We start from the raw sequence: 23,052 nt of genomic DNA on the forward strand, positions 1-23,052 counted from the left end.
AGCTATTAATTTCAAATATGGAAATCTTTTCTAATAGGTACTTGGCAAGATTATCAACATGAAGATAAAATTGTTCATGAACTGTAGGGGTAAGCTTTCAGAAGCCCCTTTAAAGAGGTGGGTCTATGTGAACATAATTTCATTTTGAAAAATTTGCAAATGCTAAAAGGAAAAAAAGGAACATAATTACTGCATGTGTTGTTTTTGTCTTCACAAAATGTTTAACTGAAATAGATCAGAAGATCAGAGATAACTTATTAACCTTAATTGATATAAAACTAAAGTAACCCAACCAGTAAAATTGACCCAGTCTAATTACAGAATTTACATGGATTTGTGTTCATCCATGGGTGTTTTTAAAAATGTGATCTAGGAATACCTATTTAGACGTATACAGTGTGGGGCTTCCCTGGTGGCGCAGTGGTTGAGAATCCGCCTGCCGATGCGGGGGACCACGGGGGTTTGTGCCCCGGTCCGGGAGGATCCCACATGCCGCGGAGCGGCTGGGCCCGTGAGCCATGGCCGCTGAGCCTGCGCGTCCGGAGCCTGTGCTCTGCAACAGGAGAGGCCACAGCAGTGAGAGGCCCGCGTACCGCAAAAACAAGCAAACAAACAAACAAACAAAAGAAATATACAGTGGGCTCAGCAACATGGACGGACTTAGAGATTATCATACTAAGTGAAGGAAGTCAGAAAGAGAAAGACAAGTACCATATGATATCATAATATGTGGAATCTAACGTATGATACAAATGAACCTATCTACAAAACGTAGACAGACTCACAGATACAGAGAACAGACTTGTGGTTTTCAAGGAGGAGGAGTTGGGGGAGGGATGGATTGGAGGTTCAGGGTTAGCAGATACGAATTATTATATATGGAATGGATAAACAACAAGGTCCTACTGTGTAGCACAGGGAGCTATATTTAATATCCTGTGATAAACCAGAATGGAAAAGAATATAAAAAAGAATATATATACAGTATACGCATAACTTATCCATTTGTTTTGGATCCTTGCTTTATCACATAGTTCCTGGTTCTGTATCTCTAACCTCTCTACTAGCCCTCTTCTTTCAGTCTTAAGAATTATTCAATTTTTAAAAAGAAATAAACTTAACTTCCTCTCCTCTGGTGCCCTGGCTTTTCCTCCTCTTCTCCAGTCTTTATCATCTCAGCTTTGCAGACGTGTGGCCAAGCCCCCTCTTCATCTCTCATTCACCGGTACCTCCACTGAAGCTGGGCTTTAACTGAATCACAAAGAAATTGCTGTTTGCAACATCCATGGGATACTTCTTACCTAGTGATGTTTCTGCTGCATTTGACAGTACCAGCTACTTGGTTTGGACTGTGTTCTCTCCAGGGTCTCCTCTTACCCACTCTTCTTTTTTGACTCTGCCGGCCTGCCTGCCATAGGCAGCTTCACGGCTGCCAGTGATGAGCGCCCCTGGGGTCACACTCAGCGTACGTTCTCCTTGAGTGCGGGCTGCACCTGGTGATTTGCTTTCAGTGAACAGAATATGGCAAAAGCGATGGAATGTCTCCTCTGCAATTAGGTTGTAAGAGGCTGTGACTTTTGTCTTGCTGGCATTCTCTCTCTCTTGCTCTTGCGTGCTTCTCTACGCTTGCTGGAGATGCCCTTGTGGCAAGGACTGAAGGAGGTCTCCAGCCAACCACTAGTGAGGAGCTACTGCCCTCATGCCAGTGGACCTTGAGGAACTGCAGGAGCCTAGGAGTGGATCCTTCCCCCATGGAGCCTTGAGATAACCACAGCACAGCGGACACCTTGATTGTAGTCCCAGAATAGTGAAAGTCAATGTTCTTAGTATTATAACTATTTCTTGTTATGTAAGATACTAGGGCGTGAGGCTAAATACATTAAGATTGCTGGTACTTCTAAAAGCTCTATTAATAAGCAGCTGCTTTAAACTCACTCCTGTTTGTTTTTAATTGCACTTTTTGAATTAGTACCAGAATTTTAGCTTAAATTTTACTTGCTTTCTGGTTATCATTTCTCTTCATGTTCTTAATGGTGCTAAGAGCTAATAAAAATCACTAAAAATAGACCATGCTCAAACTTTGAAGAAGGATGGATCAGTGAGTGAATACAGATCATAAACTGCTGGAACCCGCATAAGTCAGTATATCTTAAAGGGATTCTAATCGTGTTCATTAAGAAATAATTAACAAGGGTATATAATATACACAGTCTTAAAATAGATAACAGTGTAAACAAAATAATGATTGCCTACCATTTACATAAGCATTAACTTCAGTATAGCGTGTTTTTAGTCTTTAAGACTTTAGTGTGTTTTAAATCTTTAGTGTGTTTTTAACTTAAGACTTTCTGGTCATGTTTTTAAGCCATTTTCAGTTTTAAAATAGTTTAGAAGAAATCTCAGTTTTGGTCACACTATGTATTTTATTTATGTTCTACCAACAGCTTCTACCGTTTTGTTCTGGAACCGGAACTGACATTACCACCTAATGATGTTACTGGACCAGTGGCAAAATTCTTGGATATCCCTGAATCACCCCTTCTAACCCTCAACATGATTACTCCTGAAAGCTGGTTGGTTGAAACAGTACACAGCAACTGTGACCTCGATAATATTCATTTAAAGGATGTAAGTTACAAAGAAAGAGGAATAGGATAAATTCTTATGAGCTATTATTCCTGTACCAAGCGCATACTCACTGCTCACCAGAATTTTCTCCTTTATGATTCTAGGTCCTGATCCAGTCTTTCCTTTGATTTTCGAGTTTCCCTAACTTCCAAATTCAGCTGCTCTGGTTTTATGGGTTCTTAAATGCCCTCACTGTTTTTGTTGCTTCAGAAGTGCTACCCTAAGATGAACAATGTAGAAACTATGGAGACAGATGAATGGCAGTTTAGGACAAAACCATTAAGTACCTTTGCCCTTCAGGTTTTGTTTTTAACTCAGAGAGGAATAGTTTCATCTGAAATTCTTTTTTGCCCCACAGCTCATAGCCAGAGAAAGCAGTTCTAATGAGATGAGGGTAGAAAGCAGGAAAAAGTTTGCTTATATACTTCGGGCTGAGTGCATTCTTTCCCACCACCTCCAGTGTGACCCTTGTCCAGTAAATGACCGGCCTTCTCTTCCCCACCTGTAGTCATTCAATCCACAGCACACACACACACACAAAACAAAACCACCGACAGGAGACTATTTTATAATATTCGGAGTCTTTCCAAACATTCTATTCAAAATTGGAAGGGCATTCAGAAAGCACAAAAAAAAAAAACAGAAGCATTTTAGGAGAGTTTACCTAGAAGACAGGTATCTAGAAACTGGGGTGGCTGGGGGCAGTGCTTCCTTCTCACTGTCCTCCCCGTTGCCCGGTCCTGCACAGCCTCTGACCTATTTCCAGTTCTGCATTTGACAGCTCCTTCAGAAGGTAGCCATTACCTTGACCCAGGCATAAACATTTTACCTCTAATAATTTGGTGAAGGTTGTTCATTATTTGTTTCTCATGCTTTTCACGTGTCACCTTTTGTCTAAAGATTTTCCTTCTAGGCAGCTTTCTTCTGATTCACTCATGTGTAGATCCTGTGGGATCCTGAGTCACTTCCCTGGAACATACTCACTTATACGACCAACTTTACCCACCCGGAGAAGAACCTAAAACTCAGTCATAGCAGTCATCTGAAATCGGTCCTTCAAATTGAGGGAAAAAATAGAAAGAGAGCAAAACAATGAAATCCATGAGGGAAAGTTCAGAAGTGAATTTGGCATGAAGTAAAAAAAAATCCTGTTTCCTCCATGATTAGTTGGATCTCTGTTGGTCTGTTGGTTCTTCATTAAGAGAGTTCAGCAATATATATCAGTAAATAACTTTAAAGATTCTAACCAAAAGGGTAAAAAGTTTGCGGTGGGAGAATTAATGCAGCTTAAAGTTTTTAAATTGAGTCTGCTGGTAAAAAAATTTTAGTTTCTATTGTACAGTTAATAGAGATTAAACATTTTGTTGTGAGTGGCAAATATAGCAATGCCTTTTTAGAACCTATTTGAATGAACAGTATTTTAGAAGACGAAAATAAACAAATAATTTCCCCTATTGTCGTAGATTATATGAGTGAACAAAAGGAAATTACAAATTCTACCAGCTGTAAAAGTTAACTACCTCTAAGGCTCTTCTCTTCCACTCCGTGCTGTACATACTTACAGTATTACCTGCAACTATCCTAGAAATATATGAAATAACAAAGACATGTGCTCAAGTAGAAAGAAGGAGTTGTAGGTAAAGGAAAAAAGTGAGACTAATAATGAGAGATGTGTCACTACACACTAGCTTGTATAGTCAGTACTCCTTGCTGCATCTAATTCCCGAACATTATATAACCACCTGAAAAAAGCTTGATCTAGAAAGATTCTTCCTTCCCAGGTCTTTGTTCACATGGTTTATTGCACAGCCGGCATTAATGCCATTATTAAAGGTGACAAAAGTGGTTCTAGGAAAGCTTAAAGTGTGACAGTTACTTTTGCCTGGAGTTCAGAGGTGGTTCTCAGAGCTTGTAACTAGAACTGCATCCAAAGACTCTCTGGTTATATTTCATCGTAGCCTTTACCTGACAGATGTCAAAATACCTGAAACAATAGTGATTGTTTACCCAGTAAAGAGGAAGTGAGTAAATAAAAGATTGCTGAAGGAAAATGGTATGTGGCTATGTTAAAAGGAATTCACAGAAAAATGCATTAGCCCCTTTTGAAATATAAATAAATTATATGCCTTTATTGACAAGGCATTCATTACCAATGTAAATGTCAAAGAATTCCTATTTGAATGCCATAGATAATATTAATAAACCCAAATGTTAATCTTTATAATCAAACTTATACTTTTATTAAAGGAGGAAGCTAAATTCTTAACTATTCAGTCACAGAACAATACAATAAACACTTCTATTTAGAAATACTAATATGCACCAAAGTTATATTGGAAAGGTATTAAATTCATGTCTCATGTCAATAGTTAATATTTAGAACAGATAAATAAAAATATAAAGGAGATGTAAACATCAAAAAAGATCACTAGCTTTCCTATTCTTGCTAAAAATAAACCTTGATAATAGGAACTAATTTAACTCAAATCACCTTTATGAAATTATTATAAAACTTTAAATATTCACAAAATTATAAATACTCACCAGAAAGTACTCTTTGAAAAATGAATTTGCTATTTTTAGTGTTGTGGTTTGAATAAGTCAACACAATTGATGTCTGTTATACAAATATATAAGGAAGAGAAATTTTCACATTAATGTATTATAAATGAAGATATTATTTAGTCACAAACTGATTGAATGTATTTGAACTCTGCCCTGATATCTAATTCATAATTTAAAATAGTTAAGCTTTACTTCATAATCCCTCTGGGGTAGTTTCCTTGTCTGTAAAGTGAAGGAGCTAAGCTGGATGATCTCTAGGATTTCTCATATTCTGAGACTATCCCATAGAAATCTTTCTATCCAAAATGCTGTAAGGATTGTGGATACAGGTTAATGAAGTATATGAAGTTCATCATTAGAGTAGTAATAACTCAACAACTAATTCAGAGCTCAACTAAAGTCATTGAAACAAATGCTATTTTCGAACAAGTTACTTATTTCATGTTCTTAAAAACAGTAAAATTATAAGAACAGGGCTCAAGAAAGAAATACTGTACACAAGTGCTATAATTATTTCTGTAGTAATTATAGTCAAAGAAAAACAACGATACAGTACAGAATATTTTCAAATACTCTGTATGCTAAACATCATTAAAAGTAGTATCAAAAACCTCGTAGTGTGAAATAAAATTAGAGATAGATAGCATCATTGTCTTATCTGCTCAACAGAATTTGCCAGACTATATAAAAATCACTTACCATTTGATTTATTTTTATGTTTGGTTATGTTTTTCATGTGATGTAGAGAAAAAACTTTCTCCCTAAAATATTTATTATAACATTTGCAATAGAGTAAAATCTGGAAACATTTGGAATGTCCAGCCATTTAAAAGGATGTTTTAAAAAGAGGACATGGGGCTTCCCTGTTGGCACAGTGGTTGAGAGTCTGCCTGCCGATGCAGGGGACGCGGGTTCGTGCCCCGGTCCGGGAAGATCCCACATGCCGCGGAGCGGCTAGGCCCATGAGCCATGGCCGCTGAGCCTGCGCGTCCGGAGCCTGTGCTCCGCAACGGGAGAGGCAACAGCAGTGAGAGGCCCGTGTACCGCAAAGATAAAAAAAAATTAAAAAATAAATAAATAAAGGACTTGTTCTTAGAAAACTATATTTAATGAAAAAGGTTATACTTTCTTAGAAAAAAATTATGGAGCAAAAGTAGAAATCAGTGCATTGTCGTGTATATGAATGTTTAGTCTGTAGGTAGTTTCTATTTTTTCCCTTTTACACTTTCTTATATTTGCTAAATTTTCTTTAATGAGCATATGTTTTTTTGAATGCAAAACAATTCACCGTTAATTGTTTTTAATTGCAAGAAAGGTGATAATGATGACAAGTTGGCCTTCTTGCCAGGTCTGAAGCAGGAGATCGAGGGCACAGTCAACGAAGCAGATTCTTTGAGTGCTACAACTTACCGAGCCGCCCATCCATTCTCACATCTCTCCTGCTTGCGATTTTGGTGCATGTATCGTGATGTTGGAGTAGAGCTGATGTCATGGGAAAGGAAGAAAATTCATCATGAGCTTTAGTGTTCAAGAAGTTGATTCAGCTATTAGGTTCACTTGTCTAAAAGAAAGACTTGAGGTTGCCCCCAAAAATATATTGGCTAATATTAAAATAATCACATATACTTATTATAAAATTTACATTATGAGAATTACTAACACCAAAAACAATGACATATTTCCTCCGTAGATTGAGAAAACTGTCACAGCAGAATATGAACTAGAATATCTACTGCTCGAAGGACATTGCTTTGACATAATCACAGAAGAACCTCCTTGGGGTCTGCAGTTTACACTGGGCACAAAAAATAAACCTGTTGTCGTTGATACAATAGTGATGGCCAATCTTGTAAGTGTTATACATACTCAATGGATGATACTTAATTAGATGTTTTGGTGAAATCCTCCAAGTTTTCCTAATAATATGAAATAATTTGTATCCTACTGTTACTGAACAGCTCCCAGAAAAAAATCCTTGAATAAGGTAATTAAATAAAGCGAACATGAAGAGAGTCATACTTTCAGAATGTGCTTTTAAGGTTATTGCAGAGTCCTCTTCCTTGGAATTCATTTATAGAAATCATTCGTTCCACAGTTAGTAAACACTTATCTTGGAGTATTCATGAATAATCTTTCTTAAACAATTGGACCTCATTTTCATTCATATAACTATGATCATGTTTTTCTCATCTTAAAAGGGATATTTTCAATTAAAAGCAAACCCAGGTGCTTGGATACTGAAATTACGCCAAGGAAAATCTGAAGACATCTATCAAATAGTTGGGTGAGTTATATAAACCACTTGCAAATTTTTATATATAAATAAGTTTTTAGTGTGATATGACCAAGATCATCAAAACAACTAAAATACTCACAAATACCATTAGTATAAAACAAAAACTTCTTATAAAACTGTGACATTTGTTCCTATCATTGTTTTATTTCAAAATATAAAGGTATGACTGAAGTATACATCTTGTTCTTTACTCCATCTCCTAATTTTCTATAGACTTTTCCATGTGTTAACATAATGAACATATTTATCATTTAATGACTATATAGTATGTATAGCATCTTATATAGCAAAGCCATTATCTGTGAGTTATGTTCAGTTTTTCATTTTTATAAATAAGAATGGTTTCTTTCATAGTAAATTTCCTACTCATTAATGAGTCTAGTATAAAGCAGGGATCATCACACTTTTTCTATTAGGAGCCAATAGTAAATATTTAATGTTTGAGGGCACATATGATTTTTGTCAATATTTTCTTTTTCAACAACCATGTTCGAATGTAAAAATCATTTTTAGCACAGGGGCCGTACAAAAAGAAGCCACCAACTTGTTATTGCTCACCAGCCATCGTTTGCCAGCACCTGGTAAACTCTTTTTTGTACCCCTTAATATCTGTAGTGTTCATTTATTTCAATAAGTATTTATTGGGCACCTATGATTATAACAAGCAGTGTGCTTAACAAAGGTAATATATGGGCAGGGGTTATTCAATGCTTTTTTCCCCTTTTCCTTATAGTGCCTAGAACATAGTGTCATTCAACAAACATGCTTAATAATTTAAGCATACAAAGCTGGGAATGCTGAATTCTTCTTTTTAAATCTTTTTTTTTATTGAATGAAAAATTCTTTAAATTCTATAGTGCTTTACAATTTTCAAAAGTTTCACACACACTATTTCATGTAATCCCATAATAACCCTTTTCTTCCCTATCCCTATAGTGCCCCCCTTTCCCTCTCCCCACTGGTAACCACTAGTTTGTTCTCTCTCTATATTTGTCAGTCTGCTTTTTTTAAATATTATTCACTAGTTTATTGTATTTTTTAGATGCCACATATAAGTGATATCATACAATATTTGTCTTTCTCTGACTACTTCACTTAGTATAATGCTCTCCAAGTCTGTCCATGTGCCTGCAAATGGCAAAATTTTATTTGTTTTTAAAGGCTGAATAGTATATGTGTGTGTGTGTATACACACACACACACACACACACACACACACACACAACACAGCTTCTTTATCCATTCATCTGTTGATGGACACGCAGGTTGCTTCCATGTCTTGGCAATTATAAACAATGCTGCTGTGAACACTGGGGTGCCAGGACTGGAATTGCTGGATCATATGGTAATTCTATTTTTAGTTTTCTGAGAAACCTCCATACTGTTTTCCACAGTTGGCTGTACCAATTTACTTTCCCCCCAACAGTGTAGGAGGGTTCCTTTTTCTCCACATCCTTGCCAACATTTGTTATTTGTGTTCTTTTTGATGATGGCCATTCTGACAGGTGTGAGGTGATATCTTGTTGTGGTTTTGATTTGCATTTCCCTGGTGACAAGCGATGTTGAGCATCTTTTCATGTGCCTGTTGGCCATCTGCATTTCCTCTTTAGGAAATGTCTATTTAGTTCCTCTGCCCATTTTTTAATCGGGTTGTTTGTTTATTTGATGCTGAGTTGTATGAGCTGTTTATATATGTAGATTATTAACCCCTTATTGGTCATATCATTTGCAAGTGTTTTCTCCCATTCAGTAGGTTGTCTTGGTTTTGTTGATGGTTTCCTTTGCTGTTCAAAAGCTTTTAAGTATAATTAGGTCCCATTTGTTTATTTTTGCATTTGTTTCCTTTGCTTTAGCAGACAGATCCAAAAATTACTGCTGCAATTTATGTCAAAGAGTGTTCTGCCTGTTTTCTTCTAGGAGTTTTATAACATCTGGCCTTACATTTAGGTCTTTAATCCATTTTGAGGTTATTTTTATATATGGTATTAGAGAATGTTCTAACTTCATTCCTTTACAAGGAGCTGTGCAGTTTTCCCAGCACCACTTATTGAAGAGACTGTCTTTTCTTCATTGTATACTTTTGCCACCCTTGTTATAGATTAAGTGACCATAAGTGTGTGGGTTTATTTCTGGAGTCTCTGTTCTGTTCCGTTGATCTGTGTGTCTGTTTTTGTGCTAGTACCGTACTGTTTTGATTACTGTAACTTTGTAGTATAGTCTGAAGTCAGGGAGCATGGGGAATGCTTAATTCTGTGATAGGGTGAAGGGTGGGGGGAAGTCAGTATTGACATTAGAAATGAGATAATACCTCAAGAGAGTTTTGAAGAATTATAGGAACTTACTGCTAGTCATACGACAGCCAGAACATTCCAGGAAGAGGGTGGAGGTACAGATCTCTCATCTAAAACTCTTAGGGCCATATGTGTTTTAGAATATAGCATTTTCCAAATTCTAGAAAGTTAGTATAGTACACATATCATATATTATGATGTATTGAGCAGGATCTAAGAAAGCACTTCTTTAAATATCATTTCTGTCACAAACGTGTGAAAGTCACACTAAAGGAATATATAATGACTGTAAAAGAAAACAAAAAGACAAGACACAGGTGGAGAAAATATTTGCAAAGCATTATTCAACAAAGAATTATATAAAGAACCATCAAAATTCAACAATAAGAAAACTTGATAAAAAATGTGCAAAAAACTTGAGCAGACTCTTCACCAAAGAAGAGACATGGATGTCAAATGAACACGTAAAAAAGATGTTCAACATTGTTAGTTATAAGGAAAATGCACATTAAAACCAAAGTGAGATACTGCCACACATCTATTAGAGTGTGTAACATTAAAAAGACTGACACTAACAAGTGCTGATGAAAATATGGAGCAACAGGAACTATCATACACTATCATTAGGAATGTAGAATAGTACAGCCACTTTGGTACAGTTTAGCAGGTCCATAAAAATTTAAATACACACTTACCATATGATCCAGGCATTTCACTCATAGGTATTTACCCAACATAAAAGGACATATATGTTCATACAAAGACTTGTACATTAATGTTTATAGCAGCTTTATTTGTAATTGCGAGACACTGGAAAGAACCCAAATGCTAACAAGTGAAGGAATTATCAAAATGTGGTATATCCATCCAATGGAATACTACCCAGCAATATAGAGGAATCAACTATTGATACATGCAGTGACATAGGTGAATCTCAAAATAATTAATGCTGAGTAAAAGAAGTGAGGCAAAAGAAAAAAAGAGAGTCTATACTGTATGATTCCTTTTATAAGTTGTAAAACGGTAGGTAATTAAGACAAACTATGGTGACGGAAGTCAGATCACTTGTTGCTTGGAGATGGAGGGCAGCTGGGGTGGGGAAGGGTCAGGTAAGCAGGCAAAGTGTTGGAGATAAACAGGTGAATAAAACACAGTTCCTACCCTTCCACAATTCATCCCAGTAGGAAAGACAGTTAAGGAAATGAATGACAGTAAAACGTTTTAAGTGCTACAAAAGAGTGCTGTGGTGGTACAGAAAATAAGCAAAATACACTGTTGACTTTCATATTGACTCTTCTTATAAAAATCATGGTTTCAAAGGATAAATTTGCTTCGTCTTCTTTCGTCTTTGCAAACTGCACTGCCAAGAACTCTGTGTTTCTAAATCTGCCACTATTGTTTCACTGTTGTTTTTTGCAAACAATTAGGTAAGCTGTGATCCAAATTCCTTCTCTGCCACCAACTCTCTGTATGAGTTTGCAAAAGTTTCTGAAGTCTTTATTTCCTCATAACAAGAGGGGATAATCCTACCTATCTTGTGGGGTCTTGGTAAGGACTACATGAGATTAGTGTCTCATGTCCTGAGTAAATGTCCATTTCCTCCTCACTTACTCTTTCTTTCTTCTTTACAGTTACATATATTATTGTATATGTATATTGTATAATACATATGCAATATGTATTATATATAATATGCATAGTATATATTATGTAAAACAGTTACTATATTAGGTTCTATTTTATCTTCTTTACCATTATTTGTTATTATACACAGCCTATAAATGGATGGTTTAGGGAGAAAATAGCCCCTGATTTTGTGTTTAAGTACCACTAACAAATTAGTGCAAAACTGATTTTTCTCATTCACAGTTACCCAACTCTTGGTGATGGAAGGAATTTCAAATTTGTTTATGTTCCTTATAAATGATAATATCATACATTTCTCTCAGTCATAATTTACTTAACTCCAAATACGATTAATATGTCACTAGATAGCCAGAGTGGAAAAAACATAAATGATGCTACTCTTTGATTTTTTTGAAATTAAAGTTTCAGTAATGAAAAACAGGTCAATATGAAATATGACAAAAATGGAAATTCTATTTATCCCAATTTATGATTTAGTTCTAATTGATATTACATTTATATTTAAGCAAAGTATTCTTGAAATATGCTGAAAAGCTAAGCTAAAGTAATATTGACATGAGTTTCTAAGTTCAGATTTTAAAACCATGACTATATAGTTTGATATTTTTTAATTTGCCTTTTTGTTTATTAGGCATAATCCTCACATATGTACTTTTTATGTCTATCCATGTTTTTGTAATCTTTAACTGCAAATCATCTACCCATACTCTGTGTTGACTATTATTTACCTTGAATTCAAAAATACTCAATAAAATTATTCTCTCCTAGAAAATTTTTGTAGCTCTACTAAAATCAGACAAATGCTTCTCAGATTTTCCTAATTACAGAGAATAGCAGATGCTTTACATATACATATATATTTTTATATATGCCTTCAACATGCTAAATTATTTTGCTAGTCTTTTTCACTTGAAATCTTCAGGAAAACAGATTACCTAATTCGTAGTTATTTTACACCTTTGAAACTGATCTGCTTCTCCTGTGCTTTATATAGAAGGCAAGAGAGGTTTCAGAGCTCTGCCCACTGGCCCTGGCGGTGGTTATAGCTCACTCTTTGTGAAGCCCTTCTGTGAGCTCTTAGAAGGTCTCTAATTGCTGCACCTCACTCTCGTTTGATTCCCTGGTCCCAGTTGGTGCATCTCTATTCCAGGTGGCTTCTCTAGCATCTTCCTCGGTCTCTGGGCATCCTGGGCTATACCCACAGCGTATTTGTGCCGAGGTCTCCTCATATCTCCAGGTTGCTGTTCTGGCAGGACGCATGACTACCCCATGATAACAAAACCAAATCTCTCCTACTTGGCTACTTCTGATCCATGAGAAGTACTTACACATCACTTGCCTAGCAAACTCTAGGAGTGCAGGCTGGTCTCAAAGGCAGTAAGAGTGGTAATAGGTCAGTCCTCAAATATCAGTCCATGGTCCATTTTAACTTTCCCAGACAAGAGTCAAATGCAGTCCTCTGTGTCTCACAACTTCAGGAAAGTACATTGCAAAGTGCTTTCCCCTTAAAGCATCTGCCTTACTGAGTTTAGGATTAGAAGGTAATGCTCCCCACACTTCCCCAGGGGGCGTGTAGAGGTGCACACTCACAGCCTGGCAACAGCTTTCTCCAGAGACGCTCTTCAGCCTTCATCTCACTCCTTTCCTCCTTTCAAGTGCCTCAGTTGAAGCATTTTAGTATCTTTTTAGTACCCCACCCCCCAAACTTTTAGTTCTTTACCATCACATTGCCGTTAGTTAAATATAAGCTTGACCAAATTCACTACTGATCATAGGTTTTATATGTTTCTTTCATCTTTCACATTCATTTTTGGTTTGGGTGGCTGACTTTCCATATCAGAGACGGAGTTAACACAGGGAAATGGATTCTTGATTGGACCAGGAAGGATTGGAGGAGCTAGCTCTGCAGGAGAGCTGCCTCCCAGGACCAGCCCAGGAACTCACCAGCCAGAAAGAACTGCTACCTCTCCCATGATCAGAAGAGTGAGAAAGCATGAAGCTGCCCCACCAACACGTCAACTCCCTGTCAGTCCCCAGAGAGCTGAGTTTGCACACTGGAACCCTGGCATAGACAACCTCTAGGTCTCCATGACGTCGCTTGCCCAAAGAAAACAGGCATCACTGCATTGACCCTCCCTTACTTGTAAATTCCAAATCACATGCACATGTATCTGTTTAGTAGAATCTAATTATTAACCAGAACCATAGCTGTAAAAGAATCTACAAAGAAAAAAGAGTTTTTAGCTTTCTAACCTCTGCAGTATATGCTAAAAGGTGGAATGGATATTGCCTGCCATATCACGATATGCACCAGATTTCTACAAATATTTTCTATAGAAACTTTAGGGGTATACTCTTGATTTTAAAGGCCTGAAAATGTTTTTGCCTTTCTTTGGCTTATTTTCTAAGTCCTGATAATAGTACTGATTATAATTCTCCTCAGAATGCTTGAAACAGGACTTCCTCATCATATTCTGCCATCCGGTGTTTTGGATTCGAAATGAGAGGCAGTGTGATTAACTTTTCCTTTACAAAAAATTAAATGATATTTAGAGTTAGAATTCCAGGACAAATACGTATGCGTCCTTTTTTGTAAAGTAATACTTCCTGATGTGTAATGAATCCTCTCATTTTGAAGTAAATGGCTTTTACTGAGAAATACTCTCTCACGTCTCTTATTGAGAATATAAATGATTTGAGTGCTCCTTTTTTTCCCCTCTATTAACTCCTTATCAATGAAGCCCGTGTCCTCTGACTTCTTGGCTTGTTCCCTTCATTTCAGTGGCTGACTGTCTTCACGTATCCAGTGGTTTTAGTTGCTTAGTGTTACTTACACAGGTGTAACAGTGCAGTCGTGAAGAGCCAGACTACTAGGGCTTAGTCTGGATCTAGGATAATTATTGTACCTTCCTCAGAGGATGGGTGTGTGGATTACATGAGTTAATATCTATAAAGTGCTTAAAATAGTGCCCGAAGTAGAACAAGAATCGTCATCACTACCCCCTCTACCATGTGGGATGGAGGAAGTTGCTTTAGATCTTGTACGGGCCTAACTGCAGTGTTGTGCTGCCTCTGTTCTGGTCTCAGTGGATGGTGGATCCGACGGCTGAAGTTGCTGATGTCGTTGAGCAACATTTGGGACTGGAAGCTCTTGCACGTTTTTAAGAGATTTGACGTTTCTACTACATAAGTTGGAATGCTTTCTTTTTTCCAGTGGTAAATGTTGGCAGGGGCTGTGCCTCGTGCTGCGGGTCAGGCACCTCATCTGAGGAACTGCGAGTGAGAGTCAGAGACGTGTTAGTCAGCATAGCCCTAGAATCCCCAGGTTTTTATTTTAGAAAAATTTTCAAGCGTATGTTATGTCTGACTGAATGCAAAGTATCTACTAATTTGACATCTGATTGCTTTCCCTCTTTGAAAAAATTCAGTTTTATGGTAAATGCTTTTTACAGTAGCATTTTTCAGTTCATAGTGAAAATAGTATCAAAAAATTTTTGAGCAAAGCTGTCATGTTTGATTTATTTATGCAGTGTTGAAAATTAGACTATGAACTACATAATGTGTAATATAAAATAGATCCAAGTGATGCAGATGGACATGACAGACACATTTTCAGTCTTTTAAGTTTAATGATATACTTCAAATTTTGGCATTTGAAAATGGCTAGTAAATAATGAAAAGTAGTTGTATGGTGTAGATTTCCTTTGATTATGCTGTATAAACAACTTATTTTAAAGTCTAGAAAATGTTTCATATTTTAATTATCATTACAATATATGAAAGATCTGACTTGTGATAATTTTAGTATACAGTAATAAAGATAAGCTATAATCTGCACTTTCTGAGTGACTAGGTGATATCAAATTTAGTGAGTTATTTTTGTACGATCTTAATTTGTATTAAGTATTAATATTAATACTTATTAATTAAGTATTAATTAAGTTAAAATTGGATAATTTTGAAAATTGTAGTGTATTGCAGCATATCTTTTTTTTTTTTCGGTACGCGGGCCTCTCACTGTTGTGGCCTCTCCCATTGCGGAGCACAGGCTCCGGACACACAGGCTCAGCGGCCATGGCTCACGGGCCTAGCCGCTCCGCGGCATGTGGGATCCTCCCGGACCAGGGCACGAACCCGTGTCCCCTGCATCGGCAGACGGACTCTCAACCACTGCGCCACCAGGGAAGCCCTGCAGCATATTTTAATTGACTATAGAAACAGCAGATATGACATATACACAAATGATATTATACTTATGTCTATTGCAAAATGAATTTATTCTGTTATTTGTACCATCATAATTGTACGTCTTTTCTTAAATTGATTATAGATATTTACATGTTTTTTCTGCTTCTAGGCATGAAGAAACTGACTCTCAACCAGACCTAGGAGATGTCATTGTTGTGCTAAACAGCTTCAAAAGCAAAATACTGGAAGTACAAGTGTGTGAGGCCAAAGCTCTTTACAGGCTTTGTTCTTAGTATTAAGAATTCTTTTTTTGTCCTTAATTAATTAATTTTTATTTTACTACTGATTTCACAGTTTTAGTACCTAAAATCTCATATTGGAACTCTGGCAGTGAAAGGAAGAAGAGGATTAAATCATGAAGGGAAAGCAGAGAGCTTGAAGATAGAAGAGAAGAAACGATTTTTTTTTAAGTTATGATGTGTCTACTGTATCTACTATATTTGTAACCAAATTATGTTATAAATTAGGCTTCAGAGATGAGATCAGGAATGCAGGTTGAAACGTTACCCCTTTCAACAGGAAAAAAAAAAAAGTGATGTTTCAAAAACCAGAAAAGTTTTTAATGATGGCAGGTTTAGTTCTTTTGGACAAACTCACCTACTTAAAATCAGTAAAAATGCTGGGCGAAATGTTTTTTAAAAATTTTAAAAGCACTGAGGAGCTGACAAGAATGATAATAAGGAAATACAAAACCAAAATTAAATGGAAAATGAGAGCCTAGTGAAGTAAGCAGGCACCAAAGCTTCTCTTATCCCAGGAAAGCTGCTGTTGCCCTGAAACATTTGTTCGTCCTGGTACACTTGAACTATCGTTTTGATTTAATTTGCAAGGTGATGGGGACAGAAATTAAAACCCTAGACCCACGTAAAGTGGGTAATCTATTAGAAGACCCTCTCTGCAATAAGCTGGCTATAGCTTCAGGGTAAGGATGAACCATAGTAAAGTATACCACGCAGTCTTTTAGCCCAAATGGGTATCACCTAAGAAATCAAAGGAACCCTGAGCCTTGAATTTGCACTAAAATGGCTCCAGATTAATAAGGTTTTACAGGCATCTGACAGAAACATCCAGATATCTCTGGAATAAGACTACTATATCCAAATAAACAAGGAAAATGAACAGAAATGGCAAATAACAGAGAGCAGATGTACAAACACTCCATATGTTAGAATTATTGACACAGACACTGAAACAACTATGCCTAAAGTGTTTAAAGAAATAAAAGACAGGCTTGAAAACAATTGCAGGGAATAAAAAACTATAAAAAGTGCATATCTGATTTTTTTTTTAAAGTAAAACTTCTAAAACTGAACAGTACAATGACCAAAGAATTCACTGGGTGGCTTTAACAAGGCCTCAGGAGAGAACTAGTGAGTTGGAAGATAGACCAAAAGACGTATCCCAAATGCAACTGACCTTATAAAAGAGGAAACTACAGCAGAGAGTATATAAAAGGCATAGAGAATAGAGTGAGAAATCTAAGATACCAGGATTGCATTTAAACATGGCTCTGCCACTCATTAGCTGTGTGACCTTGGACAGATTACTTAACCTCTTTCTATCTCATTTTCCTTATCCATAATAGGAGTTAATGATGAAACCCTCCTTATAGGTCTACTATAAGGATAAGATAATTTAGCTTTATGAAGTACTTTATGAGTGTTTAAAAATAAAATCCATTTAAATGGAGTTCCAGAAGGTGACGAAAGACAGAATGAGGTACAGGTATTATTTGAAGCAATGATAGCTGAGAATTTTCATGAGTGATGAAAGGTACTAATTTGCATATTCAGGAAGTCGAGTGATTCCAAAGCAAGATAATGAAAAGGAAATCTACACCTAGACTCTTGTTAATAAAACTGCAGAAAACAAAAGACAAAGAGAAATCTTGAGAGTAACCAGAAGAAAAAAGAAAAATTACCTTCAAAGAACTATAGTTAGCCTGACAGTTGGTTTCTCAGCAGTAATAATGGAAGCCAGAAGATAATGAATGATATCTAAAAGCACTGACAGAAAAAAGGAATGTCAACCTTGTATAATTCACCCTGAAAAGTATTTTTCAAGAAAAAACATAAGGTATTTTCAGACAAATAAAAAACTGAATTTGCCACCAGCATGCTCACACTAAAGGAAATTCTAAATGGTATACTTCAGGCAGAAAAAGAATGAGCTCAGATGGAAGATCTGAGTTTGAAAAAAGAATGAAGAGAAAAGAAAATGGCAACTCTGCGGATGAATCTGTGAACAGTGAATATATAAAACAACAGTTATGTCTTAGGATCTTAAAAATCAATTTAAAAATAACAATAGCATTTAAGGCATTATATAAATAAGGGTGTGTATAATAACATATAAGGTTCTTATATTGACCAGGACAAGGATTATGATTACTTTTAGACTTAAGGGCAAATCTGAATGCTTTACATTTCTAAGATAACCACTAAAAGAATAGAAACAAGGCATAATGTCATAGTGAAGAGGAAAATGGAATGAAGCAAATTAATATAAATGGACTAAGAAACAAGAAATAAAGCAGAATACATGTGCCATTGAAGAAGCACAAAATAGTAAGTTAGAATTTAACCCAATTACATTAAATGTAAATGGACTACATGTTCCAGTCCAAAGACTAAGATTGTCAGACAGGATTTTTTTTTTTAAATCCCACTCTATGTTTGCAAGAAGGAACACCTAATATATAACAATACAGTTTCAGGGTAAAGATTAAAATAAAAGTGTGGCAAAAGTATACTAGGCCAATACTAACCTAAATAAAGCTTGTATGGCTATACTAATATCAGAGATATTAAAACAACATTATTAAAGGTAAAGAAGGTTACTTTATATGTGTATATAAGGCAGAAATAGAATTACCAAGAGAAACTGGCAATTCTCTATAATACTGGGATATTTTTAACATACGTCTCTCAGTACTTGATATAACAGGCAGACCAAAAACTCATTAGAGATGGAGATTTGAGCAGTGTGATTATAAATCTTGACCCAATAGATGTATATAGAACACAATAGCCAATAACACCAAATGAACAATCTTTCAGACACAGACATTAATAAAAATTAGCTTTACGTTTAGTTGAAAAGCAAGTTTCAACAGATTTCAGAAGAATGAACTCAAACAGAGTATGTTCTCCGTCTACAGTGCAGTAGAAATTAATATGCAAAGATAACTAGAAAACACCCATTTTGCCAGAATCTCTGTGATCTAGTAATGGTAGGCTACCAGAACTGAAGCCTTACATACTGCAGAGATTCTAAACCACCAAATCATCAAAATTGACCTTGCATCCCACATCATAACCTGTTTCTTATCACCTCTGCTCTTTTTCCTGTGATCAGTTATACATGTTTATACTCATCTTTGATACTGTTTTTCCTCTACTGGCTTTGGCTTCCTTTCTCAGGAAGAGAAACTTATACTGTGTCCTTCCAGATGAAAAATCCCACAAACTCAGACCAGCTGCTTAAGTTACTAACTCATCCCAAGCCTTTTAGGACCAGCATTCCAGCTAGTTTTATCCTAGCCCTACAAACAGGAGAGAAAAATATTATTTCTGCTGGGAGACTGGGGATGTCTTATCGTTGAGGAATTTTGATCATTGAAAAATTATTTTCTTTTTCTTGAGCTGGTTTTTTTTTTCACTGTCTGTATTGGCTCTAATTTTACCTGTTGGTCCCTGGTATAGAGGAGGTCTGACTCTTTCACCAAAGCCACCAAATCTTTGAGGGTGATAATCATGCCTTACCTGAAGCAAACGTTCTACAGCCTAACCTTACCTAGGTGCTTCGGTTGTTTTTTAGTAACAGTTTTATCTGCTCACCTTCCATCTCTCAAAATTATACAAAAGGACAGGAAAAAGGGAGGAGAAAAGATACGCAAGATAAAGGTTCAGCCCATGAACTCCAGTAGCCACTAATAGGAATTCCAGGAAGGAAGAACAGAAAATGGAGGAAGGAAAGTATCCCACAGATAGAGGAATATAAACACATCCATGTCAAGGGGTCCACAAATGAGTGAAAAATGGCCCACACGAGATCCTAAAAACTACCAAGGAGAAGAGGCGGGTCACTGCAATAGAACGACACACTAGCATCAGATGTTTCATTTTCAAGACAACAAAACAGAGATTTCAGGGTTTTGAGGAAAATTACTTTGAATCTAGGATTCTTCAGGCAAATATTCTCTGAAGGGTGAAGATTTAGAAAAATTATCTTTCACACCCCTTCTTGAAGGTGTTTGCCAGCACGATGAAGATGAAGCAGAAGAAAGAGGAAAATAGGTATTGTAAGAAATGGTGAAATCAGTGTGAAAACCAATGCAAAGAAAGCTCGAAAGAGGCAGTTAATTGTTAAGCCCCAAGAAAAATGTCTTCAAGAAGACAGGAATTCCAGACAGTTAAGTAACAAGAATAACAAACTGGAAAATATTAGGTACATGGTAAAGAAGAAGTATATCTCACCACAAGAAAAAATAAACACAATAAAATTCCAAGAAAAATACACTTCTGTATTGGTGAAATGTGAGAAAACAGAATCCATGGGAAGCTGGAGGAGTGTCCTAGGAGGGTGTGGTGGTCACATCATCGTAACTATGTGGAGGAAATGTAACTGTAGTAGCCTTTCAGCTCTTCAGTGCGTTGTGTTTACAGTGTCACAATAAGCACTTTTTACTGATTTTCAAGTTGTAGAATAAACATGGCATAGTGCAAAAGATACAGTTATGTTTACCAAGCTAAATGTAAATATTATCCATACTTACAATGCTAAAGTAAAGTTTTAGCTAATATAAGTTGGGAGGCAGAGGGAAAAGGTAGAGATATTAGTGTCCTTATAACAGGCCATGCAAGAGAAACTTGAATTTGTTGGAATAAAAAACACAGATTTAAGCCTTATTTAAAGTTACAAAAATACTCAGTAGAAGAACTAATGACATGGTATTATCAAAACCTCCAGACAGAGGGGAAGGGAAGGGTGATATAAGTAAGCTGTTCATCTTTTGTTACAAAGAATGAATAATGCCTAAACTCTATGAATCAGATATACAGTAGATAACATCCACGGTTGGCAATTCAGTAAATACGAGTATAAGCACATTATTTAGCAGTATGGCGGTAGCCACTAAAAACTAGAGGCTGAACTGAGAGTTGAAATCGGATTGTGTCTGTAATATTCTAAGATCTTTCTTGGCTTCATTTACTACAACTATCTTAGATTTACAAGGGTCATCTTGTCTATATATTTCTAACCATGCAGCATAATATTTAAATCTACAAAATTCTAAAGTTTTTCTTTACCATGCTATCTAGGTACAAAAAAAGCCAGACAGAATTCAGGAAGATATCCTTTCTGATAAAGATGAAAAAAAAGGAGTGTGGGATTCCATTAAAAGGTGATTACTAATTAATATTTTAACTATAGACCCATCAGGAGTCTAGTTTGTGGAAGCCCTGCAGATGGTAAATATTTAAGTCAAGCACAGATCTTCTCTAGAAAGGATGAGACAAATACATAAATGTTACTGATGTAAGACAGGAAACTGGAGCTATAAGACAACTGAACATAAAGGGCTGTTCAAACCAGGGAAGGGAAAGTCTATATCCAGTTAGGAGGAACCTCAGAAAAGACTCTGGAGGAGTGTGTGGCTAAGATACGTTCTAAAGGATGGACAGGAGACAGAGTGAAGGTACCTTGTTACGTGAAGTCAAAAAGATTGGGTGTGTTTCTCAAGGAACAGGAAGTAGCCCAGGTTAGCTGGGATGTTGAATATAAGGGGGAATCTTTCAGTTAGGTTGGGACCTATATTAGTTAATCAAAAAAGGAATATTTTGGCTCACGTATCTAAAGAGTCCAGGAGTAGAACTGACTTTGGGCATTCAGGTGATGTAGTCCAGAAACTCTTTCTCCAACGCCTAGTTCTATTATCTGTGCTTCCTTCATTTTCAGACAAACTTTTACAAGAAAGAGCTTGCCATCTATCTCCCATGGGAAGAAATTGCCTCTTTCCAGATAGTTACCAGCACACGTTCCAAGTCTGACTCGTTGGCCCAGCTGTTGCCTTGTATACCAGACTGAACTGATCCCTGTGACTTACTGACTAATCTTGGGTCGTGTGGCTACCTCTAGAGCCAGCAAGAAGGCCCATCCTGCCTAAACCTCGTAGAATGAAAGTAGAGGAGGAATAGCTACTCACCCACCCACCTGCCCACAATACCAAGTTACTGTGACTAGAAGTGTAAAGGGCGTTAGGTGGGCAAACACAGAAGCGGGCTGCTGTGATCCACATTGTAGACAACTCGGAAAGTCCATTTTAGAGATTTGAATTTAATTTGAATTATGATAGAGGACTATTGATCATTTTTATCAAAGATAAGAAATAGAAACTTCAGGCCAAATAGCTTCAGCAACCTAAGCAGAAGCACTCCCATCATTTTGGATGTTGCCCAGTTCAGGCCTCTTTTTCTATAGTTGACTCCTTGTTTGATAGGAAGAATCGTGTTACTGTCCCAGTATGTGCATTGAACTGGTTACTGACCAAGAAAGGCTCGAACTCACTACTTTGAGAGGACTTCAGAGCAGGTTCGTTTGACAGGGGATAATGTAACAGGATCTGGGCATTTTAAAGAGTATCTGTTCATGAGCTTCCATTAAAACCAAAGGTAGAGACAAGAAGGAGTAAAGATACCTGTTAGCCTGCGGCTTAGCCACTTATTACACAGCGAGGATACAAAACAAATGCTGCTTTGTTAGAAAGAGAGAGGGTAAGTTTGGGGGATGGAAACTCCTCCAGATGCATAAGTATGTTACAGTGTTTTCACTTCTTTATCTTAGTTTTAATCCTAACTTCAAGCGATTTTTTTTTTTTTCCTCCCTGAATCAACTGTGTATTTTTCTTATTTGGGGGATTACAATGAGAAAACATTGCAAGAATACATCTGCCATAACAATTCTTATTTGGCAAAATATATTCCATGTCAATTGTGAATTGTTTAGTTTTCTAAAATCAGTCATTTTAAATATCTGTGCGTATAAAAATGAGATTTCTAATTAAATAAACATTTTCAGTAGGAAAAAGAAGAAACGATACACTATGAATACCCCAAATAAGATTCAGTCACTTTTATGTATGAGGTGGGGCATATCAAAGGCTGGTCTGGGTCCAGAAAGGGGTGACAGTGACAGCTGGGCCCAGATGAGGCTGTGGCGATGTAAACCACATCGTGAATGGACGCGGCTCCCCAGTGCTGTCTTATCCCTCCTGGAGACACGCCCAAGGCACAGAGGTCCCCGCAGCCTGTGGGGAGGCTGTCCCTGGCCGGAGGAGCTCTAAGCTGCGGGTGCCTCTTACAGCATCTTGTCCTG

At 36.7% G+C, this 23,052-nt stretch overlaps 1 protein-coding gene across 1 annotated transcript in view; it reads left to right on the forward strand.

The window, feature by feature from the left end:
• UGGT2 (UDP-glucose glycoprotein glucosyltransferase 2) overlaps positions 1-23,052 on the forward strand; it is a gene marked incomplete at its 5' end in the record, with an annotated part of 164,055 nt that overhangs the window by 117,305 nt on the left and 23,698 nt on the right. Inside the window, 6 exons of the mRNA XM_082675541.1 lie at positions 38-117; positions 2,445-2,628; positions 6,884-7,042; positions 7,392-7,477; positions 15,785-15,869; positions 21,000-21,082. Of these exons, the coding sequence (XP_082531667.1) occupies positions 38-117; positions 2,445-2,628; positions 6,884-7,042; positions 7,392-7,477; positions 15,785-15,869; positions 21,000-21,082 (677 nt within the window). The remainder of the gene's footprint in view (positions 1-37; positions 118-2,444; positions 2,629-6,883; positions 7,043-7,391; positions 7,478-15,784; positions 15,870-20,999; positions 21,083-23,052) is intronic.

This window comes from Grampus griseus (genome assembly GCF_964374135.1).
Source record: "Grampus griseus genome assembly, chromosome: 18".
Lineage (NCBI taxonomy): Eukaryota > Metazoa > Chordata > Mammalia > Artiodactyla > Delphinidae > Grampus > Grampus griseus.